This window comes from Dromiciops gliroides, chromosome 2, assembly GCF_019393635.1.
Source record: "Dromiciops gliroides isolate mDroGli1 chromosome 2, mDroGli1.pri, whole genome shotgun sequence".
Classification (NCBI taxonomy): Eukaryota; Metazoa; Chordata; class Mammalia; order Microbiotheria; family Microbiotheriidae; genus Dromiciops; species Dromiciops gliroides.
Window position 1 is genome coordinate 181,547,844 of NC_057862.1, and position 21,960 is coordinate 181,569,803.

Consider the following 21,960-nt stretch of genomic DNA (forward strand, 5'->3'; position numbering starts at 1 on the left):
TACTTCCCGTGCCTGAGTGACGGCTGGCGGGGCGGAAGTGCACCACCAGAGGTCGGGCGGGGCTCGGGGCGGGGCCGCGAGAGATCTTTCCGCTCTTCTCACTGTTCCCCGCTACCCCTCCACACGCTCTATCCCAGCCTGTTAGCCTCAAACTGGAGCCGTTCGAGGGGAGGGGGTGGAGGGAGAGGCTACAGCGGATCGAACTCAACCAAGGCGTGGAGGAGAAGAAGCGACTTTTTCGGCGGATGGCGACAGGGAGGGCGGAGCTCCGAGGAAGACTGCGCGGGCTCCTCTCGCTATTTAGTCCCCCCGCCTCCCCTGGCGCGTCAGACGCGTCAAGCCCCGCCTCCTTGGCCCTAATTTGCCGCGGTTGAAACAGTTACCCGTCTAGTAAACAACCGCTGCGCGCGCATCCCACATCAGCTGGGCTCCTGTGATCTCAGCACCTGATAGAAAGATCCTCCTCTTGTTCCTCTTCCTCCTCCCCCTCCTCTGCCTCCTCCTCCTCCTCCTCTTCGCCCTTTCCTCCATCCTTGCCTCTCGGAATCGGGGGACAACCTGCGTTGTCATCTCTTCCTCTGCCCGAGACCCGAAGGGACACGCAGCGACCGTGTCTGCTGGAGGAAGGCCGGCGAGGGGCTGAGCTGTGCCAGGGCCCTGGTAGGGGGAGGAAGTCTCCTGGGAGAGGAAGGGGGGCCCTGTCCTATCACCAGCGGGAGAAACCCAGTGAGTGACCAGTCGGCGGGCTCGACTGATGACTGGGGACGATCTACCTGCCACATCCTTGAGCCGCAGCCTGGGCTGGGTCTGTCCGCTAGCTTTTCTCTACCAGACCCCAGTGTGACCTCGCTGCCTGGAGAACAACGGGCAAGCTGCCCCCGCACGCCCCCCTGCAGCTGGGCACCTCTGGAATCCTCTTTGCTCCTTGGCCCCCTCTTCCTCATCCTTTCCTCCTCCTCTGCCACTCTCATCCATCTCCTTCACCTCCTCCATCAAAGTGGTGTGGGATATTTTTCCCGTTATGCATGCGCACCTTTTTCACCAGACCCAAGTGGATTATCTGCCTCAAAAACGTCGGGTGTCGGTGCACACGCCTCCTCCCTGCCAGACCTGTGGGGTATTCACCTGATACACAACAGGTGGCTGGGTGCACACCTTTTGGTAACCAGATCCATGCCTTGTTCACCTGATAACGGTGGTCCTGCACGTTTCTTCCGCAACTAGAACCCTGGGATACTCACCTGATAAACGACTACCTCAGCCAGAGCCTGGGGGAGAGCGAGGGGCGGGGGGGAGAAGGGTAGTGTCACTTACCTAACCAGAGACTATGGCTGTGAACCTTCAACATAGGGCCAAGGGAGCTCTCTAGATATTTACTCATTTTGAAGGAACGAAGTTCCACACAATTGGCGTTTTTTCCCTCTAGTGATTTTTGTATTTGGCTAGTGCTCTGGGACAGTTTTCTGATTAGCAATATTCTTATTTTGGTTGATTTGTATTTGATTCGAGGATTGAGTTTATTATTATCAACGTCAGGATTAAAAGTAATCTGCATAGGAGGAAGGATTTTTTGTTTTGTTTTGTTTTGCTATTTTCTTGTTCTTTAAAAAAAAAAATGCATCCTCCAGAAACCACCACCAAGATGGCTTCAGTTCGGTTTATGGTGACACCAACAAAGATCGATGACATTCCAGGTTTGTCAGACACCAGCCCGGACCTCAGCTCTCGTTCCAGTTCCCGTGTTCGGTTTAGCTCCCGGGAAAGTGTGCCTGAAACGAGCCGTAGTGAGCCGATGAGTGAAATGTCAGGGGCCACCACCTCACTGGCAACTATAGCTGTGGATCCAGCCAGTGACCGGACCTCCAATCCCCGAGATGTTACAGAAGGTAAGTGAAGGGACAACTGAGAAGAATACATCTGAAGCTACCCTACCTATTCAATCAGGATGCTTATCAACTGCCAAGAAATATTCCATTAAGTAGTATTTAGTTGAGATTGATATTCTTTTATTTAACAGAACCATAGGAAGTCTTCGTTGTGAAGGAAGTATTGAGACTATTGGCCTTGTGGGCCTAAGTATCTAACTAGAAAGAATAATGCCGTTCATGTAGCAAACTATTTTGAGTTCCTTATTTTTCTCAACAGTAAATGAAATGATGTTTCTGTTTTATGCTTAAGATAGCTATTAGCTAAATTTTTTTTTAATCCTAAAGAATACTTGGTTGGGAAATGCAGGAGGTTGTAGTTGGCTTTAGCACCAGTTAAGCAGTGATCATATTTTGGATTTGTAAGGTGCCTTTCCTCCAGAGGATTCAAAATTTTATTCTATAGTATAATATCGCTTATCTTCCAGTATACTTTCTAAGTAGTTCTCATTTTCTAGAAAGGCTGAAATGCAAAGTGCTTACACAAGCTCATGTAGGGTTACGGATGATAGAGGTTATTGCTCAATTCTAGACCAGTGTTTCTCAAAGCACAGAGTTCTAAAGGGATTGTAGAAACTTATTTCCAAATAAACTCTTCCCCTTTAAATACCAGATGAGCCGTATTGACTTTCCTCCCTTCTCACAGTAGTACACAAGCCATATATAGCTTGTACTTGATAGATCTTCTTTTCTTCTTCCTAACATAGTATTATGGGTCATACTGCCTTGTTTTTTCTTATTTGTTATAAGGAAAAGGAGTGAAGAAGGAAGTGAAAATGACATGAGGTTACAGTAGTGCTAAAAAAAAAAGTTATAGAGTAGAAAAGTTTGAGAACCATGATGCTGTGCAGCTCTGGGTTTCCATTGTTTGTTGTATATTAGATTGGAGCTTTCTGGTGAAGTTTTTCTAAGTTTCTTACAGTAGCTAAGTTGTTGTTTTTTAAAGATAGTTCTTATTTTTAAAATATTTTACTGTAATTTGAGTTATAAGCACCAGCCATCCAGTTGAATTGTGTAAACTTCTGAAAGGGGGCCATTTTATCTTTTTTTGTTGTTTCCAGAGGTGTTAGTCTGAAGAAAAGATGGGGGAGATCAGAATGACTTTAGTTCTTAATTTTGTTGTTTGGTTTTTTTTCCTCTTCTCTAAACAAGAGAAGGTTGGTTTATTTCAATCACACAATTTGCTTATCCTTGATTAACTCAGCTTCTATGGGGATGTTACAGTTAGGACTTGATAATGTTGAACTATAACATGTAAGATTTAGACACTAATAAAGTGTTTGAAATCAGCTAATGGAGTTCACATTATTAGCTTTTGAAAATGTATTTTGTATTATTTTTTTGTCTTTATCCATCATGCTATATTTAGGTGTGTAATTCTAAATAAGGGACCTTGTGGGCTTACAAATTAATGATGCTCAACAAAATTTGAATGTATTTTATTGTAATTGAAGTAAAGCTTATGTACTGTGTAGCTGAGTGTTGAATTACATTCCATATTTTTATCAGTTGCATTATAAAATATAATTCACCTTAACTGGATATTTTTTCAGTTTATCATTCTTGCAGAACTAGATCTTTTTCAGGCTGCTGTTGTTACCACAGCTTTGAATGTTCTTTAACAAGCTATAATACATGTGATTGGTTTCATATTATGGATGCTGAATTAGAAAAATGACACTCAAATCACACTCCAGTGTGAGTATGGAATTTATAGTATAACTCTCTTTGACTGTATTCCATTGTAATGTCAATCATCCTAGTCTACTCAGATATAAGAGGAATTACCCTTCTCTTTGTTTTTGAAATGTTTTAAAAATCTAATGATTAGATTTTTATTTTCTCCTTTTTCCTGAACACTAGCTTTCTATTTTCTCCAACAATTTTTTTTTCCATTCTTGGGCATCTTTACTGTGACAATCACCCAGTACAAATTTTTCTACTTATTTTTGAATATCCTATGTGTATTCTTCAATGTGACAGTAGAGTAAACAAGTTTTAAAAAAAATCTAACACCATCCTAGGGTCTGTAGCTAGACAAAACTTGGTATAAAAGTCACCAAACTTTTTTTTTTTTTAAACAGGGCAATGAGGGTTAAGTGACTTGCCCAGGGTCACACAGCTAGTGTCAAGCGTCTGAGGCCAGATTTGAACTCAGATACTCCTGAATCCAAGGCCAGTACTTTATCCACTGAGCCACCTAGCTGCCCCGTCACCAAACTTTTAATACTTGCCTGGTGTATGTAGAGCATTGTCCTTAGTGCACAGGGGAAATACAGAGTTTTCAGAAACCATGTTACTTTCCTCATGGAGCTTATAGTCTGGTAGGGGACTATGACATCTACAATGTCAAGGATACAAAGTAATACATGATAGACAACATGGGGTGGAGAAGAGAGCTGTCTTTACAGTCAGAAATAAGTGGTCTCAAGTCCCAATTCTGACATATACTAGCTTTGGAAATTGGGACAAGTTATTTAACCAATCAGTATCTCAGGCAATTCTTTAAAATTATAAATTGAATGACATTTGCAAGTTTTCATTAGTAAAAGAAATAGTTCCTGTACCTATAAAACCACACATTAGAACCCAAACTGCAGCATGTGAGAAATGCGTAAAAAAGGTATAAATGAAGGACTATTTGAAGTCCTTGAGGAAGGAAAAGTCATTAATAACTGGGGTGTTCAGATGTAATGGGCTTTAATCAAAGAGAGCAGAACAGAAGTAAGATATTCCAGATTCAGGGAATGGTGTAAACAAAGTCAAGGAGGCATAAACATACAAGGGATGGCAAGTAGTCTAGTTTGGCTAGAGTTTAGAATATATGTGGAGGAGCAATATGAGAAAAGGCAAGGAAGATAGGGATACCAACCATACTTTGAATGGTCTTAGGCGTCAGACAGTAGAATCATTGCCACATTTCTATCACCTATTAGCTGTATGTGACCTCAAGCAAGGCTCTTGGCACACCTAAATTTTACTTTCTTTGGCTATAAAATAGGGATAATTACACTTATGTCAACTATCTTAGGTGTTAGTTTTGAGGATCAAATGAGAGAATATATGTGTGCTGCATGGTAAACTTTTAAAATTGTTTTTTCAATTAATAACATTCTATCTTCTACCCCTCAGACCTACCCCCAACCCCAACAACAACAACAACAAAACTCCCCCATGGTCTGTGTTCAAAAAAATATCTCATTCTGTACCCCAAGTCTATCAATTTTTCTGTCAGGAGATGAGTAGCATGCTTCATGGTTCTCTAGAATCATGGTTGGTTACCACATTGATCAGAATTTTTAAGTCTTTCAAAGGTTTTTGTCTTTACAGTGTTCTTGATAAACTTTAAAGCACTATATAAATATAAGCTGCTGTTTTCATTATTAACTTCAAAAACCTCTTAACTCCCTCCATATCAACTAAAATCTATTTAAAATTTAGATTCTTTAAAAAACATTTGTGGATTTTTTTTCTACCTTTTTTACTTCCTTAATTCTTCCATTCCTCTGTCATTGGTAGGATTCTATACCTTTCCCATAAATTTCATGCTTTACCAAAAATAGATAGAACTTTCCTGTCCACAATTCCAATTACTGGGAAGAATAACTTATTTATACTTGCCTTATATACCCATTTTTTAGTTGTACGTTAAAAATTTTAACATTCATTCCTTTATCTTAATTTTTTATCTTGCTCTTACTCTTCTGAGTAGATATTTCAACATCTTTATGTTTTAATATAGGTACTTCTATAACATTCCTATTTTAATTCAGTTGTATAAATATTTATTAAGTGTACAGGGCACTGGGGACTAAATGGAAATAGTCCCTGTCCTCAAGGAGCTTATATTTTGTTGGGAATGCATCACATATGCAAATGAGAAAATACAAGGTCATTTGAGGTTAAAGAGAAGACTAACAACTGGGGAGATCAGGAGTAGAAGCTTTGAAGCAGTTCAAATATTCTGAGAGGTAGGGATGAGTCCATTCCAGACATGGGGATGACTGTTGTGAGTGCCCAAAAGCAGGATATAGAATAACAAGGTCCAGGAATGACTATTAGTTCAGTTTAGCTGCATATGTCATTTGTGGAAGGGGCCTAGTGTGAAGTATAGCTAGTAACACAGACTGGATAAAATCAGTTTCTGGAAGACTTTAAATGTCAGGCTAAGGAGTATGTATTTTACTGAGTAGAAGAGTGATATGATCACCTATATGTTAGGAAGATTGGGGGGAGGGGAGGTGGCAGTACAATACAACTGTATTGCATATGAATTGGAGAGGACACAAAATGAAAGGAGGGCAACTGGAAACATATTAAAGTAGTTCAGTCAAGACATGATGAGAACTGAAACTAAGTGGTGGCTGTGTGACAAAGGGAAGTGATACAAAAAATGTTGATAAAGTAGAATTGACAAAATGTGGTATGTGATTGGATATGAAGGAGAAGAAAGAATTGAGCTGATTCCAGGATTATGAACCTAAATGACTGGGAGGATGAGGAGAAAAAGCAATATCTGGAGGAAAGGCAGATTTAGGGCAGAAGATAATTTTATTTCCCACATGCTAAGTTTATGGTGCCCAAGGGATGACCAGGAGATTATGCAGTTGATTATGCATGAGTGAATTCCAGTAAAAGATAAGGATTGAATTTTAGAGATTTTTCAGTTTTCTGCATAGAGATGATCTTTGAACCCACAGGAGCTAATGAGATCTCCAAGGAGGAAACAGAAAAGACAGAAGACAAGAGAGTCCAGAACAAACCCCTGGGAAACACTAAAAGGAGAAAAGGAGATGGTTATGAACTAGCAAAAAAGCCTGAGGAAAAGTACCCAGAGTTAGAAGGATAGAGAGTTCTGTCACAGAAACCAAAGGAGGAAGGAGTGACTATTGTGAACATTTCTTTCTTGAAGTTTAGGAACAAAAGAATGAAGAGATAGGAGTGATAGATTATGGGGATGTTGGTGTCAATTAAGGATTTTTTCACATTTGTGTTAGAGGGGGTAGAGACTAAAGATGATCAAGAATTGTTGTTGTTTGCCCTTAATTCTTTTTTTTTTTTGTGAGGCAATGAGGGTGAAGTGACTTGCCCAGAGGCAAGTGTCAAGTGTCTGAGGCTGCATTTGAACTCAGGTCCTCCTGAATCCAGGGCTAGTGCTTTATCCACTGTGCCACCTAGATGCCCTGTTTGCCCTTCATTCTTTTTTTTTTCCTGGGCAGTGGGGGTTAAGTGACTTTCCCAGGGTCACACAGCTAGTAAGTGTCAAGTGTCTGAGACCAGATTTGAACTCAGGTCTTCCTGAATCCAAGGCCGGTGCTTTATCCACTGCGCCACCTAGCTGCCCCTTGCCCTTCATTCTTGAAGAAGACCATGACATTGGGGTGATGTCATGACTTGTACTGAAATGGATTTAAGTGAGGGAGGGCTATGCAAGGTCACCAACCTCACTCTCTCCTTCAGAGCCATCTGGTTCCAGTGGCAAGACATATATCGATAGGACTGGAGATGGCCCTGGATGTTTATAGCAACTGGGGACAAGTGACTTGCCCAGGGTCACACAGATAGTAAGTGTCTGAGGTGAGATTTTAACTCAGGTCCTCCTAACTTCAGGGCCAGTGCTCTATACATTGTACCACCTAGCTGCCTCAAGGAAGAAGAGAAAACTCAACCTTGGATCTCCTATTTTCTCAGTAAAGTAAGAAGAGAGGACATCTTTCATTTATTTCTCAGCTCCTTGCAATATGACTTCTCACCTCACCTAGTAGTAAAGTAAAGTTAATATTGATCTCTTAACATTGTAATGTTTTGTTTTCTGAGTTTTTATTCTTCTTGATCTCTCTGTAGCATGACATTGTCTACTACTCTCCTCTCCTGAATACATTCTCTCCTCTCTGGATTTTCACAACATTGTTCTCTCTTCATTCTCCTCCATCTGTCTAGGTACTACTTCGAAATGTGCATTACTTCATTATCATCCATATGCCATCCCCTAATTTTGGAGGTTCCCAGGGCTCTCACATTCATAAACTATAACTTGTTAAAACATTCCCCAACTGATGGGCACCCTCTCAGTTTTCATTTCTTTGCTACCACAAAAAAAGAGTTGCAGGTAATATTTTTGTGCATCCTTTGTTTTAATTAGGACTAATCTCTCCTTTATTCTGCCCTCTCTCATTCTAATCCCCTTCCCTCACTTTTTCCTCTCTCTCCTCTTTCCTTATTGAGCAAAATGTATTTTATACTCAATTGTATATGTATTCTTTCCTCCTTTGTCCACTTCAGATTAGTGTCACCCATTTCCCTTACTCTTTCCTCATTGTTTGTATTGACTTATACTTTTATACTCTTGATTATGTGAGATAATTTTTCATAACCTTCCTTTCTTCTCTTAGTATATCCCTTTTTCTCTCCTTTTCCATTCTTTTAAGATCATCAAAGCATAACGGAACCATTCCCACATTCTCTAATTAGATCCCTATGACCCTTTATGATGATATAGGGTGCTGAGGGGACACATATTTCCTTATTAGAGTATACACAGTTTATCTTTGCTTCATCCATTTTGATTGTTTGCTCTTGATACTTTTTTATGTTTCTCTTGAATCCTGTGTTCTTTAAAGTTTCTATGAAGCTCTGCTCTTTACATCATTAATATGTAGAGTCCTCTGTTTGATTAAAGGTTCATTTCCCCACATATAGAATTATTCTTTCTTTCTGGCTACTTGCAGTGTTTTTTCTCTGACCTGGAAGCTCCAAATTTGGCTATAATCTTTTTGGGAGTTTTCATCTTAGGGTTTCCTTCCTGAGGTGACCAGTTGGTTTTATTTCTACATTGCCCTCTGGTTCTAAAAGATCTGGGCAGTTTTCATTTATGATTTCTTTAAGTGTAATTTCTAGGTTCTTTTGGGAGGGCATGACTTTCAGATAGTCCATTTATTCTTTTTTTTCTTTAGTCCATTTATTCTTAAATTATCTCTCCTCAATCTGTTTTCCAGGTCAGTTGTTAGAAAATATCTTACATTTTCTTCACTTTCAGTCTTTTGACTTTGTTTTAATATTTCTTGTTGTCTTATGGCATCATTATCTTTTGTTTGGTCCATTCTAATTTTCATGGAGTCTCTTGGCTATGGTTTTATATCATGATAAGCATTTAATTCCCTTTCCTATTCTTCTCTGCCTCCTACTTCTTTCCAATTCTTTTTTTACCTCTAGAATTCTCATTTATAAAAACATTTTAAACTCCTTATTTCTTTTAGGAATTCGAATTTATTATTAATTAATGTATTTAGAATTCTCCCCAAGTTACATGTATAAACAAATTTTCACATCGATTTTTAAAACTTTGTGTTCCAAATTCTTCTCCTCTCTTTCTGCCCACTTCCCCTTAAGAACTCAAGCAATTCAATATAACTTATACAGGAATTTAACTTGTGCCAAAACTATATTTTTCTTTTTCTTTTTTCTTTTTTGTGGGGCAATGGGGGTTAAGTGACCCTTGCCCAGGGTCACACAGCTAGTAAGTGTCAAGTGTCTGAGGTCAGATTTGAACTCAGGTCCTCCTGAATCCAGGGCTGGTGCTTTATCCACTGTGCCACCTAGCTGCCCCCCAAACTATATTTTTCTTTGAGGCTTTACCTGTAGATGTTTTGGAATTCTCTTTTTCTGGGTTCCTGTCTTAAGTGACCCTGTCACTATAATAGCTTTTTATGGTAAAATTATTTTTGTTTGCTCATTCTTCCAGCCTACTTCTTGACTTTGGACTTTATGTTAGCTTCTAGCTCTGCATATTTCTAGGAATGTCTAGGCTGACCTTTTGTCCTCTAAGTTTTTATTGCTACTTTCTTGAGATACTGAGTATTGTGTTATTCCAGGAGCTCTAGGAAAGTACAAGCTGGGGAAATACAAGTTTTCAGGGTTTCCAAAGTGGCCTGATTCAGGATCAAGTCTGATCACTGCCCTGATGCTCTGAGCTTTACAAGTCCCTAACCTGTGTTTGGGTCTGAGCAATAGACCTGTCAACCTGTGCTAATTGGGTTTGAGGTTACAGTAAATTGCCATTGGACTCAGTTACTCTCATCCAGGTAGAAAGCTTTGCAGGTTCAGGGTTAAGGAACTCTGATCTTCTTTGGTCTAGGATTCCTGCCCTGGCCATTCCACTGTAGGCTTCAGAGTGGGCTAGAAGCTAGAACTAAGACCACTCTCTGCCCCTAGAGGTCAGAGCCACACAGCTGCTGCTAGATTTTGTACTTGTTCCTTGCTCAGTAAATAGCCTGGGGCTTACAACCACTTATTCCCAAATGCTACCTACTATGTGCAGATTTCCTTCCTTAGTCCACTCTGTATCTATGACTTAGAATTGAGTCTCAGTTTCCTTATCTGTTAAATGGAGACAATGCCAGTACCAGTTTTTGTGAGGATTAAATGAGATAATTCATTAAAAATAGTTTTATAAAACTTGAAGTGCTAGGTAAATGTCAACTGTCATTCTTATTATAAGCTATCTCATCTCTTTTACATTTAATGTTCTTCAGATTACTGTACTGGTGAATAGGGAAAAGACTCTGTTTTTATCTTTAAGTGAATAACAGTATTAAGATATAAGCTCATGGGGGGGGGGAGGTGGCTAGATAGCACAGTGGATAAAGCACCGGCCCTGGATTCAGGAGTACCTGAGTTCAAATCCGACCTCGGACACTTGACACTTAGTAGCTGTGTGACCCTGGGCAAGTCACTTAACCCCCGTTGCCCCGCCAAAAAAAAAAAAAAAGACATAAGCTCATCATCTTTAGATTCATTGAAAATATTTCAGTAGGAGCAGACAGGATGGCATCTAATATGTCCTGTTCCCATGTGTTTTGTTTTGTTTTGTTTTAAGTGAGGCAGTTGGGGTTAAGTGACTTGCCCAGGGTCACACAGCTAGTAAGTGTTAAGTGTCTGAGGCCGGATTTGAACTCAGGTACTCCTGACTCCTGGGCCGGTGCTCTGTCCACTGCTCCATCTAGCTGCCCTCCCATGTGGTTTTAATTTCTTCCAGTAGGTCTCTATATTTTAAAAACTTTTTATTCTATCTAGTTTGTTGAGTATGTATACTCTGTATGACAACTATTGAAAACATTGTTCTTAAATTTTTATGGGTCAATGTTTTGACGGTTTGAGGCAAGAATTATGTCTTTATTAATGGTCCAGTTCCAATACAGCTTATTTTCTTAAGTTCACATGAATGTTTTAGGATCCATATTCATAGCAAAGGTATTTGTTATTATTTTATTGTCATTATTTATAAATTTGTCAAAATCTGTGACTTTGGGGGGCACTAGGTAGTACAGTAGATAAAGCACCAGCCCTGGATCCAGGAGGACCTGAGTTCAAATCTGGCCTCAGACACTTGTGTGACCCTGGGTAAGTCACTTAACTCTCATTGCCCCGCAAAGGTGGGGAAAAAAAACCTATGATTTTGTTACTATGAGAAACTCCTTCTACTAACATAGGAGATCAACAGCATTCTGGAACTTATAGTTGTAGAGGTTAAATAATTTGCCCAGAGTCACAAAGATGGTATGTGGAAGAAAGAAGATTTGAACCCAGGATTTTTGTTGTTGTTGTTGTTGTTGTTTGTCCATTTGTTTTTGCAGGGCAATGAGGGTTAAGTGACTTGCCCAAGGTCACACAGCTAGTAGGTGTCAAATGATCTAAGGCTGCATTTGAACTCAGGTCCTCCTGAATCCAGGGCTGGTGCTGTGCCACCTAGCTGCCCCCGAACCCAGGTTTTTTCTAACTCTGGGGCCAATTCATTATATAATACCCAGTGCCTCTCATTAATTTATATATGGCAAAACTGATGCCTACATAGGTTAGATGATTTGCCCCAAATCTTACAACTAGTTAATCCCAGAACAAGAACTAGATATCCTATTACTTGAAATATCTTATATGCCATATATTGTTGCTAAATAACTTCTATGTTTTGCTGCAGATGCTGCTACCCTTTAATACCAAGTCACACCTCTAGAGGGGGGCAGTTATATGAGTATTTTTTAAAAACTGATCTGATACCTTCTCTTTGTGTTTATAATCTTTATAGTTAATTTTAGGTGCAAACTGACTTTGCACCAGGTTTTTTTCAGTAGGTTTTGTTTTAATGGCTGCTAGAACCCTTTGGTTTCTGACATCATATGGAATGACAACCAGATTATTGGATTTTGTGGTAGAGATTTTTCTAATTCATATATGGGGGGGAAATCTAGTACTTTCATCTTTTCTAGTAACATCTGAAACTTAGGAAACTTTAGGAAGCTAATGTCTCATATACCACTTCAGCTAAATTACTTAACAATGATGGCTCTAACCCTCTTCTTTCTCTGTTAAATATATACCCTTTCAATTTTATTACTTACATTTAACTGAGCCATTTACCATTCCTTTCCACCTCAATTTATAATTCCTCTATTCTCAGCAACAATGACTAAGAATAGGTTTATTGTCTCTTATTAAACTTATCTTTGAGGGTACCAGCACAGCAATGAAGTTAGAGAAAGAGAAGAGGCCTCACTGAAGGGCAGGTGAAAGATTTATCTTTCCAGCTAAACACTTCCTAAAAGGAGGGAGTTCCTAACACCAATAGCAAGGCAGCTTGTAGCATATCAGAATTAGGATGCTGCTGCAAAAGTTTGGATCTTGGGTTTTAAATAAGACAGAGTATATGCTTCAACAAATCTCACTCTGCGATCTAGGTCTGGATTGGAAATAGTGTAAATGCTTTAATATTCACCTAGAACTACTCCTTCCCCCATTCTGTTCATCTCACATCACTCAGATACCTTCAGCTACTGTCTCCTCCTCTTCCCCTGTTTCATATAAAAAAGTAGGCTTTCTTTCCAAGGAAAACCCCTCTACATGCACAACTAACTCCATAACATTCCATCTTCTCCAGCGGATCTGTCATTCCCACTCTCTCACTTATCTTCAAACTCTCCTCATCTACTGGCAGCTTTCCCTTGACTTACAAATATGCCCATGTCTCCCATGTCCTCAAAAACCCCTCATTTGGTAAGTCCTTTCTCTGCCCACTATACTATCTCTTTCCTCCTTTTTGTGGCTATATTTTTAAAGAAGCTATCTAAGGATTGGGTATTTCCACTTCTTTTCCTCTTTCTTCTTAACTCTCCGTAGAGTGGCATCCAGCCTCATCATTCAACTGGGAACTGTTCTATCCAAAGTTATCAAAGTTATCTTAATTGCCCAATTTAATTGCATTTTCTCAATACTCACCCTGGAACTTTCTGCAGTCTTTGAAATGTTGATCACCCTCTTCTTCTTGATACTCTTTTATCTCTAGATTTTCTTGACAGCTCTCTCTTCTGGTTCTCTTCCTATGTCTTAGTCAACCCCTTCTCAATTTCCTTTGCTGGCTCTTCAGGTCACACCCAATAACTATGAGTATCCCCCAAGGCTCTTTTCTTTTCTTTTCCCTTTATACTGTTTCACTTAACTCATCAGTTATATCAGCATCCTCATCATCCTCCTCATCAATCATTCCTATTACTTCAATTACCATCTCTAGACATATGATTCTCACATCTACTTATCCAGTCCTAATTTCTCTGCTCACTTCTAGGCTTGTGTCTCCAACTTTCTCCTGGACATCTTGAGCTAGATGTCCTATAGATATCTTATATTGAGCATATCCAAAAGTGAACTTTTTATCTTTCCCTCCAAATCTTCTCTTCCTAATTTCCCTATTACAGTTGAGGATGCCACCACTCTCTCTTTGCTGTCACTTGGGTGTCATCCTCAACTCCCCATTGAGGAAACTGAGAAATTAGGACATCAAGTGGTTAGTGTGGGAACTGAGTAAACCACAAAGACTCCATCTTGTGACTCAGTTTTGGAGCTAGCTCCATTTCCTTTCTATTCAATTATGGGTCTAGTCCAAATTCTGTCTTGTAAGAAAACTTTATTCAATTGTGGAAATTGGGAGAAAATCTTATGATATTATTTAAACCTAGTCCGGTGTGGCTGAAAAGCTGGACCACCTCTATCTACTACTTACAGACCCTTAGGTTTCTACCTAAGTTATGCTAACCAGAAATCCAGTCAGATCTGAAGACTGTTGAAAGGAGTTTTCTCACAATTGTACATATCAAGTAACCCATATTTCTTATCTGAAAACTGGCCCCATACTGACCGATCTGTTATTGCTTTCATGTTCCTTTGATTATTCGCAGATATCTGGGGAGAGTAGGGCACCTCTTTTTCTCAATTCAGGGAATTATACCTGTTTGCTCTCTCTCTCAATTTGGAAAGTCCTTAATCTTTCCTCCAATTAGAAGTCAGATTACCTAATGTTATTTTATTTAATTTTTTTTGCGGGGCAATGGGGGTTAAGTGACTTGCCCAGGGTCACACAGCTAGTAAGTGTCAAGTGTCTGAGGCTGGATTTGAACTCAGGTACTCCTGAATCCAGGGCCGGTGCTTTATCCACTGCGCCACCTAGCCGCCCCAAATGTTATATTTTTTAACTAATTGGCCTCATATGATTGTTTTGAGCGTATAAAAATCTGTCTCCCCCTGTCTGAGAAGGTCTGCCCCCAACTTGTTGGGCAATTAGCATGCATTGTTGAATACAATCCATATGCTCTGATAATTGAACTTTTGTTTCCTCAGTCATTTTCATCTTTCATCTACCACACCACTTTCACCTCCCACCTCCAATAAATTGTCAAGTCTTGTCATTTCTACTTTCATAACACCCCCAGCCCCCATTCCCTCTTCTCTGACACTGTCACCACCCTGATGCAAACCCTCATCAGTTCACACCTAGACAATTGCATTAGTCTGCCCATTGATCTCCTTTTCTCAAGTCTATCTCTACTCCAGTCTGTAGTCCATTTGGCTGTCAAATTGATCTTCCTAAAATGAATGTCTGACTATATTCCCCTCTATTAAAGAATCTCCAGTGACTCCCAGAATCAAATATAAAATCCCCCATAACTTGGCCTCTTCCTAACTTTCCAGTCTTCTTAAACTTCCCTCCCTCCAAATATTTCTGTGATCCAGCCACACTGACCTCCTCTCTGCTCCTTGTACATGACATTCTATTTCCCATCTCCACGCATTTTCACTGGCTGTCCTCCCCATGTCTGGAACTCTCCTCTTCTCCCTTTTCTTCTGGTTCCCCAGGCTTCTTTCAAGTCTCAGCTAAAATCCTACCTTCTTCAAGAAGCTTTCCCCAGTCATCCTTAATCTTAGTGCCTTTTCTCAGAGACTATCCTCAATTTAGCCTGTCTATATCTTCTTTGTAACCTAGTCATTGGCATGTTGTCTCCTGAATTAGACTGTGAGCTCCCTGAAATCAGGGACTTCATTTTGACTTTCTTTGTATCCTCAGCATTTAGCACAATGCCTGGCATATAGTAGGTGTTTAATAAATGCTTAATGACTATTTGCTGAAGAAGTAAATAGCATGATTGGCTGAGTAAGCCAGCTAGCCATACTTGTGGTTGTTTTAAGAAGCTGCAGGAATTTCAGGAGGTCTAGTGTATAAAAGTCCAGGCTGGGCAGCATGCAGGAGACTTTTTTTTTTTTAAAAATAATCATTTTGGTGGAGTTACTGGACCATTAGGCAATACTTTCTCTCTGGAAGTAGTGACACCTACCTAGGGACAGACATGGATACAAGAGAGACCGTTGCCTAAGGAAGGAAACAGCTTCAATAATCTCAAACCCTTACAGCAAAGAAAGGTTCCATTTATGAACTGAAGAAAAGAGCAGACCCTGGAAGCCCAGCTGAGCAGCCCATCGAGCAGAGAAGGGAGCTTTTTGAGGACTCTACAAAAAGAGAACTTCCAGAACATATAGTTGAGTTACCCTTTGCCACATGTGTATCTCACTACCGTTATACTCTAAATTCTATCCTATGTGTCTTATGGATGCTATATGTATGTGGGAGTCCTAAGCTTTTGTGGGGGGGAATGTTTTGTACCAACTCTTCTTATTATACCATTGGTTCCCTGTTGCCCTCCAGAAGAAGGAGATAGTAAAGTCATACTCTGTTAATTGACATTGAGAGTCTTCCACATCATGGTGCTACCTTACGTTTTCTTTATTTCATATTGTTGTTATACAGTTGGGTGCACAATTTAGGGCTTTCTTGGCAAAGATACCGGAGTGGTTTACCATTTCCTTTTACAGCTCAGTTTACAGATGAGATAACTGAGGCAAACAGGCTTAAGTGACTTGCCCAGGGTCACACAGCTAGTGTCTGAGGCCAGATTGGAACTCAGGAAGATGAGTCTTCCTGACTTGAGGCCCAGCACTCTATCCACTGTGTCCACCTCACTTCCCCCATTTTATCTTACTGCCAGTCAAATCTGACTACTGTTTGTCTCCTGAACACATCTGCACTTTCCTGTTTCTATGCCTTTTGTTCATGCTTGCTATACTTGGAATGTTCTCTTTTCCTATTTTTGGCAGTTGAACCTCTGCCCATTTTTAATGGGTACCCACATTTACACTCATCTTTCCCTGTATCCCATCTCTTACAAAACTCCTCTAGTTTACTTATATATTATTTAGAATTATGAATGTGTCATAACCCTCTACCCAAAAACGATCTCCATAAAGTCAAGGTCCTTCTTTCTTCTAAAATTTTTATCTCCCAGGCATTTCTCATTGGGAAGATAACTAAGCAACATAAACCTAAAAGGGCAAAATGAGTCCTCTCCCCTAAATGTTACATAAATAAGTTCAAAGGTTACTGGGATATGGTAACTATTTTTTTTTTTAATGTATGAGGTATTTTATTTTTTCCATTACATGTAAAGATAGTTCTCAACTTTTGTTTATACATGCTTTACAATTTCAGATTTTTCTCCCTCCCACCCCTCCCTCCCCCCTGGTAACTATTTAAAAAATAAATTTCAAAGTATTTATTGAAAAAGAATAGGGCAATCAGTCATTGGATGATATTTACTGTCCTCAACTTTCTGAGTCTGTTTCCTTATCTTTAAAATGAGGGGAGTGGACTAGATAGAAAGAAAGGTTCTTTCCTACTCTCAGTCTATTAACCTATGACCCTCTATTATTTGGGGGATTTTTTGTTTGATTTAGTTTTTTACATTTATCCTAATTTTATTCACGCTTGCTTGGGGATGAGGAATAGATTGTTCAATAAAATATGTCTTACCATATGTAACAGTAATGATATACCTTAATTGCATCCATGCACACAAGTCTAACATTACAATAAAAAAAAGCAACCACTTCTAGGAGCATTTTATACTAAAGTAATTCCCAGTGTTCCTTTTTGTATAGATCATGCACATCCTAAATACAAATTCTTATATAAAATGAGCACTTTACTTAAAATGAAAAATTTGAGTACATGAACAGAACATGCTGACATTATAATATTCAGCTAGGTAGACAACAAGCCTTAATGCCAAATGGAAAAAACTTTATCTGCAAATAATTTTCAAAAACCTAGTTAACTTTCTATAATTAAATGCAGAAAATATACTGATATACAAAAATAAGATGTGATATATTATTAACACTTCACTATAAAGAATGTATACCAGAACACCTATAAACAGCGAATGATTCTTACTAAGAAGTTATTATAACAACTCTGGCTAAATATAAGTTCATATTGTGAAGTACTTTGGATAGTACATGTTTTGCCACATACTTCTGTCACCTTGAGGTAAGATAACATATCTATACCAATTTCAGCATTCATTTTCAGTTGCTGCTGGTATAATGTGTTTTAAGAAATGTGTACAGTATGAAAAACTTAAATACTCATGAATGAAAAATGTTTTAGAAAAAATATACATTTTCATGCAATTATGTACAATCTCAGAGTGTAAATTTCAAGGCAAGATTTTCCCCCTATAAAACAGAATATTTTTACTTGGCTTTGTGCATTTCTTTTGTTTCCTCCTGCATTGAATTATTTTACTCTAGTCTTAAATGAATACAATTTCATGTGTAGAAAGTAATTCTGGATTTTAAAAGCCAAGAATTAATGAAATCCATACTAAAATGACACCATCTGATTCAAGTAAAAATGACTTATACTAGTAATAAAAAAGACAAAACACATTTCACGAATACAAAAAGAACTGGCTGCTGAGTGTTCTATTTCAGGTGTTTCAGAATGCTACTGTATGTTTTATGGGGAATCTGGGGGAATGATTTCATAGCAGAAAGGGTTAATGTGGCCTGTATTGATTTAAATGGTGAACCAATATGATGAACAGGATACTATCAGAAAAACTTGGAAAGACCTACATGAACTGAAGCAGAGTGAAATGTACTGTATACAAAATAACAGCAATAGTGTAAGATGATCTGCTGGGAAGTATGTGGTTATTTTCAGCAAGGCAATGGTCCAATATAACCCTGAAGGACTTATGAAAATGGCAACCCATCTATAGAGAAAGAAGTGATAGTATCTGAAAATAGATGGAAACAAATTTTTTTCTTTTCTTTTCTTTTCTTTTTTTTTTGGGGGGGGTGAGGCAGTTGGGGTTGGGTGGCTTGCCCAGGGTCACTCGGCTAGTGGGTGTTGGGTGTCTGGGGCCGGATTTGGGCTCGGGTGCTCCTGGTTCCAGGGCCGGTGCTCTGTCCGCTGCGCCACCTAGCTGCCCCTGGAAACACATTTTTAAAAAAATTTTTTTTCTCTTTGACAATTCCTCAGTCTGAAGTTTTGGGAGTTTTTTTGACTGTTTTCTCTCACAACCTAGCTAATGTGGGAATGTTTTCCATGACTACTCATCTATAACTTATTTTGAAATGCTTGAGTTCTAGTGGGTGGGGGGTGGGAATGGAGGAGGAAGAAGTTGGAACACAATTTTTTTTTTAAATTGATGTTAAAATTTGTTTTTACATATATTTTGGAAAATAAAATTCTATTCAATTAAAAAAAAATAAATGGTGAACCAAGTAGACTATGAGACTGTGGGATATCTATAGATCGAAGCAGCTTTGTTAAAGAGGAACTCTCCACTATTGCTAAGAAAACTCCCTTCCCTTCCTCTTTCCCCAAACTTGCCATCCTCTACTGGCTCAGTTTCTACATTTCATCATCTTTCTTCCTGCTAAAGAACTTGGCCAAGTAACTGATATTAAGTGTTTTCCTTCTCAATTTGTTCATTCTTTTTTACTTCACAACAAAACTGATCCATGAGAAAACATTCCTTCCTACCACTTACAAACTGGCTACCCAAAGATTGGTACAAAACCACTAATTGAGCCAAATCTGCCATTCCTTTTTCCAATTTTTCCCAGCTTAATGACTTTGATATCAAACTTTACAATTCTAGTTGGGACACTGGTCTATTTGTCATTTAATTTATTAACAACATCAGTAGACTCATGTTATGCACTGATTTGAATCATCCTTGCAATAAAGGAATTAAAGACAAATCCTTAATTCTTCTCCCTTTCTTTTTCAACCAGTGGCTGTGATGCTTTCTCAAGAGCTATCTGAGCTTTAACCAATCCATTCCTTTAACATTATGACCAAACTTCCTTATCAGATTTCTCTTTCCTTTGTTCTTTCTAACCAGATCCATAAGTTTGTGGGGCAGCTGGGTGGCACAGTGGATAAAAGTGCCAGGCCTGGAATCAGGAAGACCTGGATTCAAATTTGGTCCCCAGACACTTACTAGTCATGTGATCCTGAGCAAGTCACTTAATCCTGTTTACCTTAGTTTACTCATCTGTAAAATGAGCTGGAGAAGGAAATAGCAAACCACTCCAATATCTTTGCCAAGAAAACCCCAAACTGGGTCACAAAGAGTCAGACACAACTGAAACAAAAAGACAAGAACAAATAATAAGTTTGTAATAAACTGGTAACAGTTTACTTCACTCTCTCAACAAACTAAGTCATCTAGATATGATGACAACCTCATTTTGTAGTTACTGTGTTCTATTATACATTGCATAATCTCTACAGTGCCTACTACATTGTGGTTGCTGAATTAATGTTAAATCATTATTTAGCTACTTTTATTCTAAAATTAATGTTCATAAAAAATAAAAAGTAATGTTCATGTATTATATGCAAACTCACTAGCTATAAGGAGAGGTACCTTATAAAATGTTTTTGTTTTCTAGGTATAGGTTAGGCAAATAGGAGAAGAAATCGAGTTTTAGATTCTCTCTACTTTGTATTTTATTTTCAAGGAAATATGTCCGTAGTTTTGACAGTGTTGTGTAATATAGTAGCTTATTACCATAAACTACTTGCTGTGTTTGCTAGCTTCCTGTTTTTGGTGCACAAATATTTTAGAAAAGGAGTCTCAAATGTCATGCTTCAGTACACAAACTGATTGTTTGCAGCATCTGAAAGGAATTTTAGCCTCAGTGTTAGTTTTGTGCTACTCTTCAGTGTCAATAGGGGACAAGTTTAGGGATCATCCTGCTTTTACAGAAAAATCTGAATAACAATGACTTATTAGCTCAGCTCAACTGTCAGAGTTTAGCTGCTAATGCCACTTCATTGCCTTAAAGCAGTGCCCTGGTTCTCATGAACAATTATATACACAACAGTATTCCCTCCACCAATGCAGATGGAAAATTTTTCATGCTTTGGTGTATCTATACACTATATGTGCATATATACTTGTATGCATATTTATTTGTATTTATATATATATATATATACATTTATGTGTATCTATACAGAGAGAGAGTATGTATTAGTCTGATTTGCTGTTAAAAATAATTATCTGGTGGGGGGCAGCTAGGGGGCGCAGTAGATAAGGCACTGGCCTTGGATTCAGGAGGACCTGAGTTCAAATTTGGCCTCAGACACTTGACACTTACTAGCTGTGTGACCCTGGGCAAGTCATTTAACCCCCATTGCCCTGCAAAAACAAAACAAAATTATCTGGTAGCCAACTTTCTGAGGATAAGTTAGGCTGCCATTTTGCAACTAGACCTGTACTCAAGGCTTTTTCAGCTTCCCAGAGCTTATGTTCTACTGGCATGGCCTTTAAGAACCTCAGGGTCACACCCATGGCACAATGAAATGCTTACCAGAATGGCATGGAATGAAGTAGAAAATAACTATCTCACTCAGCTGTCAAATTGTTCTTCCTAAAGTACAGGTCTGACCATGTCACACCCCTATTCAACTGACTTTAGTGCCTACCCATCACTTCTGAGATCAAATGTACAGTTCTCTGTATAACCTGGCCCCTTCTTACCTTACTAGTCTTTTACACCTTACTCCCCTCCATTTATTCTGTGATCCAATGACACTGACCTCCTTGCTGTTACTGGTACAGGACATTCCATCACCTGACTCCAGGCATTTTCACTGGCTATCCCCCATATCTAAAACTCTCTCCCTCTTTATTTCTTCCACCTGGCTTCCCTGGCTTCTTCAAGTCTTGGCTAAAGTCCCATCTTCTGCAAGAAACCTTTCTCAGTTCTCCTTAATCTTAGTACCTTCCCTCTGAGATGATTTCAAATTTATCCCATATATATCTTGATTGTATTTAGTTGTTTGCATATTTTCTTCCCTATTAAGAGTGTGAGCTTCTTGAGATTTGGGACTGTTTACCCCTCCAACCTCTTTTTGTATCCTCAGTACTTGGCACAATACCTGGCACAAAGTAGGCACTTAATATATGCTTGTTGACTTAAGTTGGGGCCTTCTCCCTTCCAAGCATTTCTATCCCACCATGGTCTCTTCCTTTTCTTTATTAGAGGATTTGAAATATAGGCATTCAGCTTATGTTCTTCATAGAAAAACTAGGGGAGCACTGGGTTTTTACCATTACTAGGGTAGGAACAATTGCAAAAAGATTTCCTGTGAATTGTGTATATAAGGAAAATTCTTAGCAGAAATAAATATGTTCTTTTTTATATCATATAAATTATATCAAATTATGATTGTTGACATTCACTATGGTTTTGGGTGGTAATTGTAGTTTGTCTTGTTTCTGGATTGAGGCCAACAGCACTTTTTTTTGGTGAATAGTATTTCATTTTTCCAATTACATGTAAAGATAGTTTT

General features: G+C 38.9%; 1 protein-coding gene across 2 annotated transcripts in view; it reads left to right on the top strand.

The window, feature by feature from the left end:
- Positions 1-1,603: 1,603 nt before the first annotated feature.
- Positions 1,604-21,960, top strand: part of SLC12A6 (solute carrier family 12 member 6) — a 99,708-nt gene continuing 79,351 nt past the window's right edge. For both annotated transcript variants that reach the window (XM_043980777.1, XM_043980778.1), the window contains exon 1: positions 1,604-1,886. In XM_043980777.1, the coding sequence (XP_043836712.1) occupies positions 1,616-1,886 (271 nt within the window). In that variant the 5' untranslated portion in view covers positions 1,604-1,615. The remainder of the gene's footprint in view (positions 1,887-21,960) is intronic.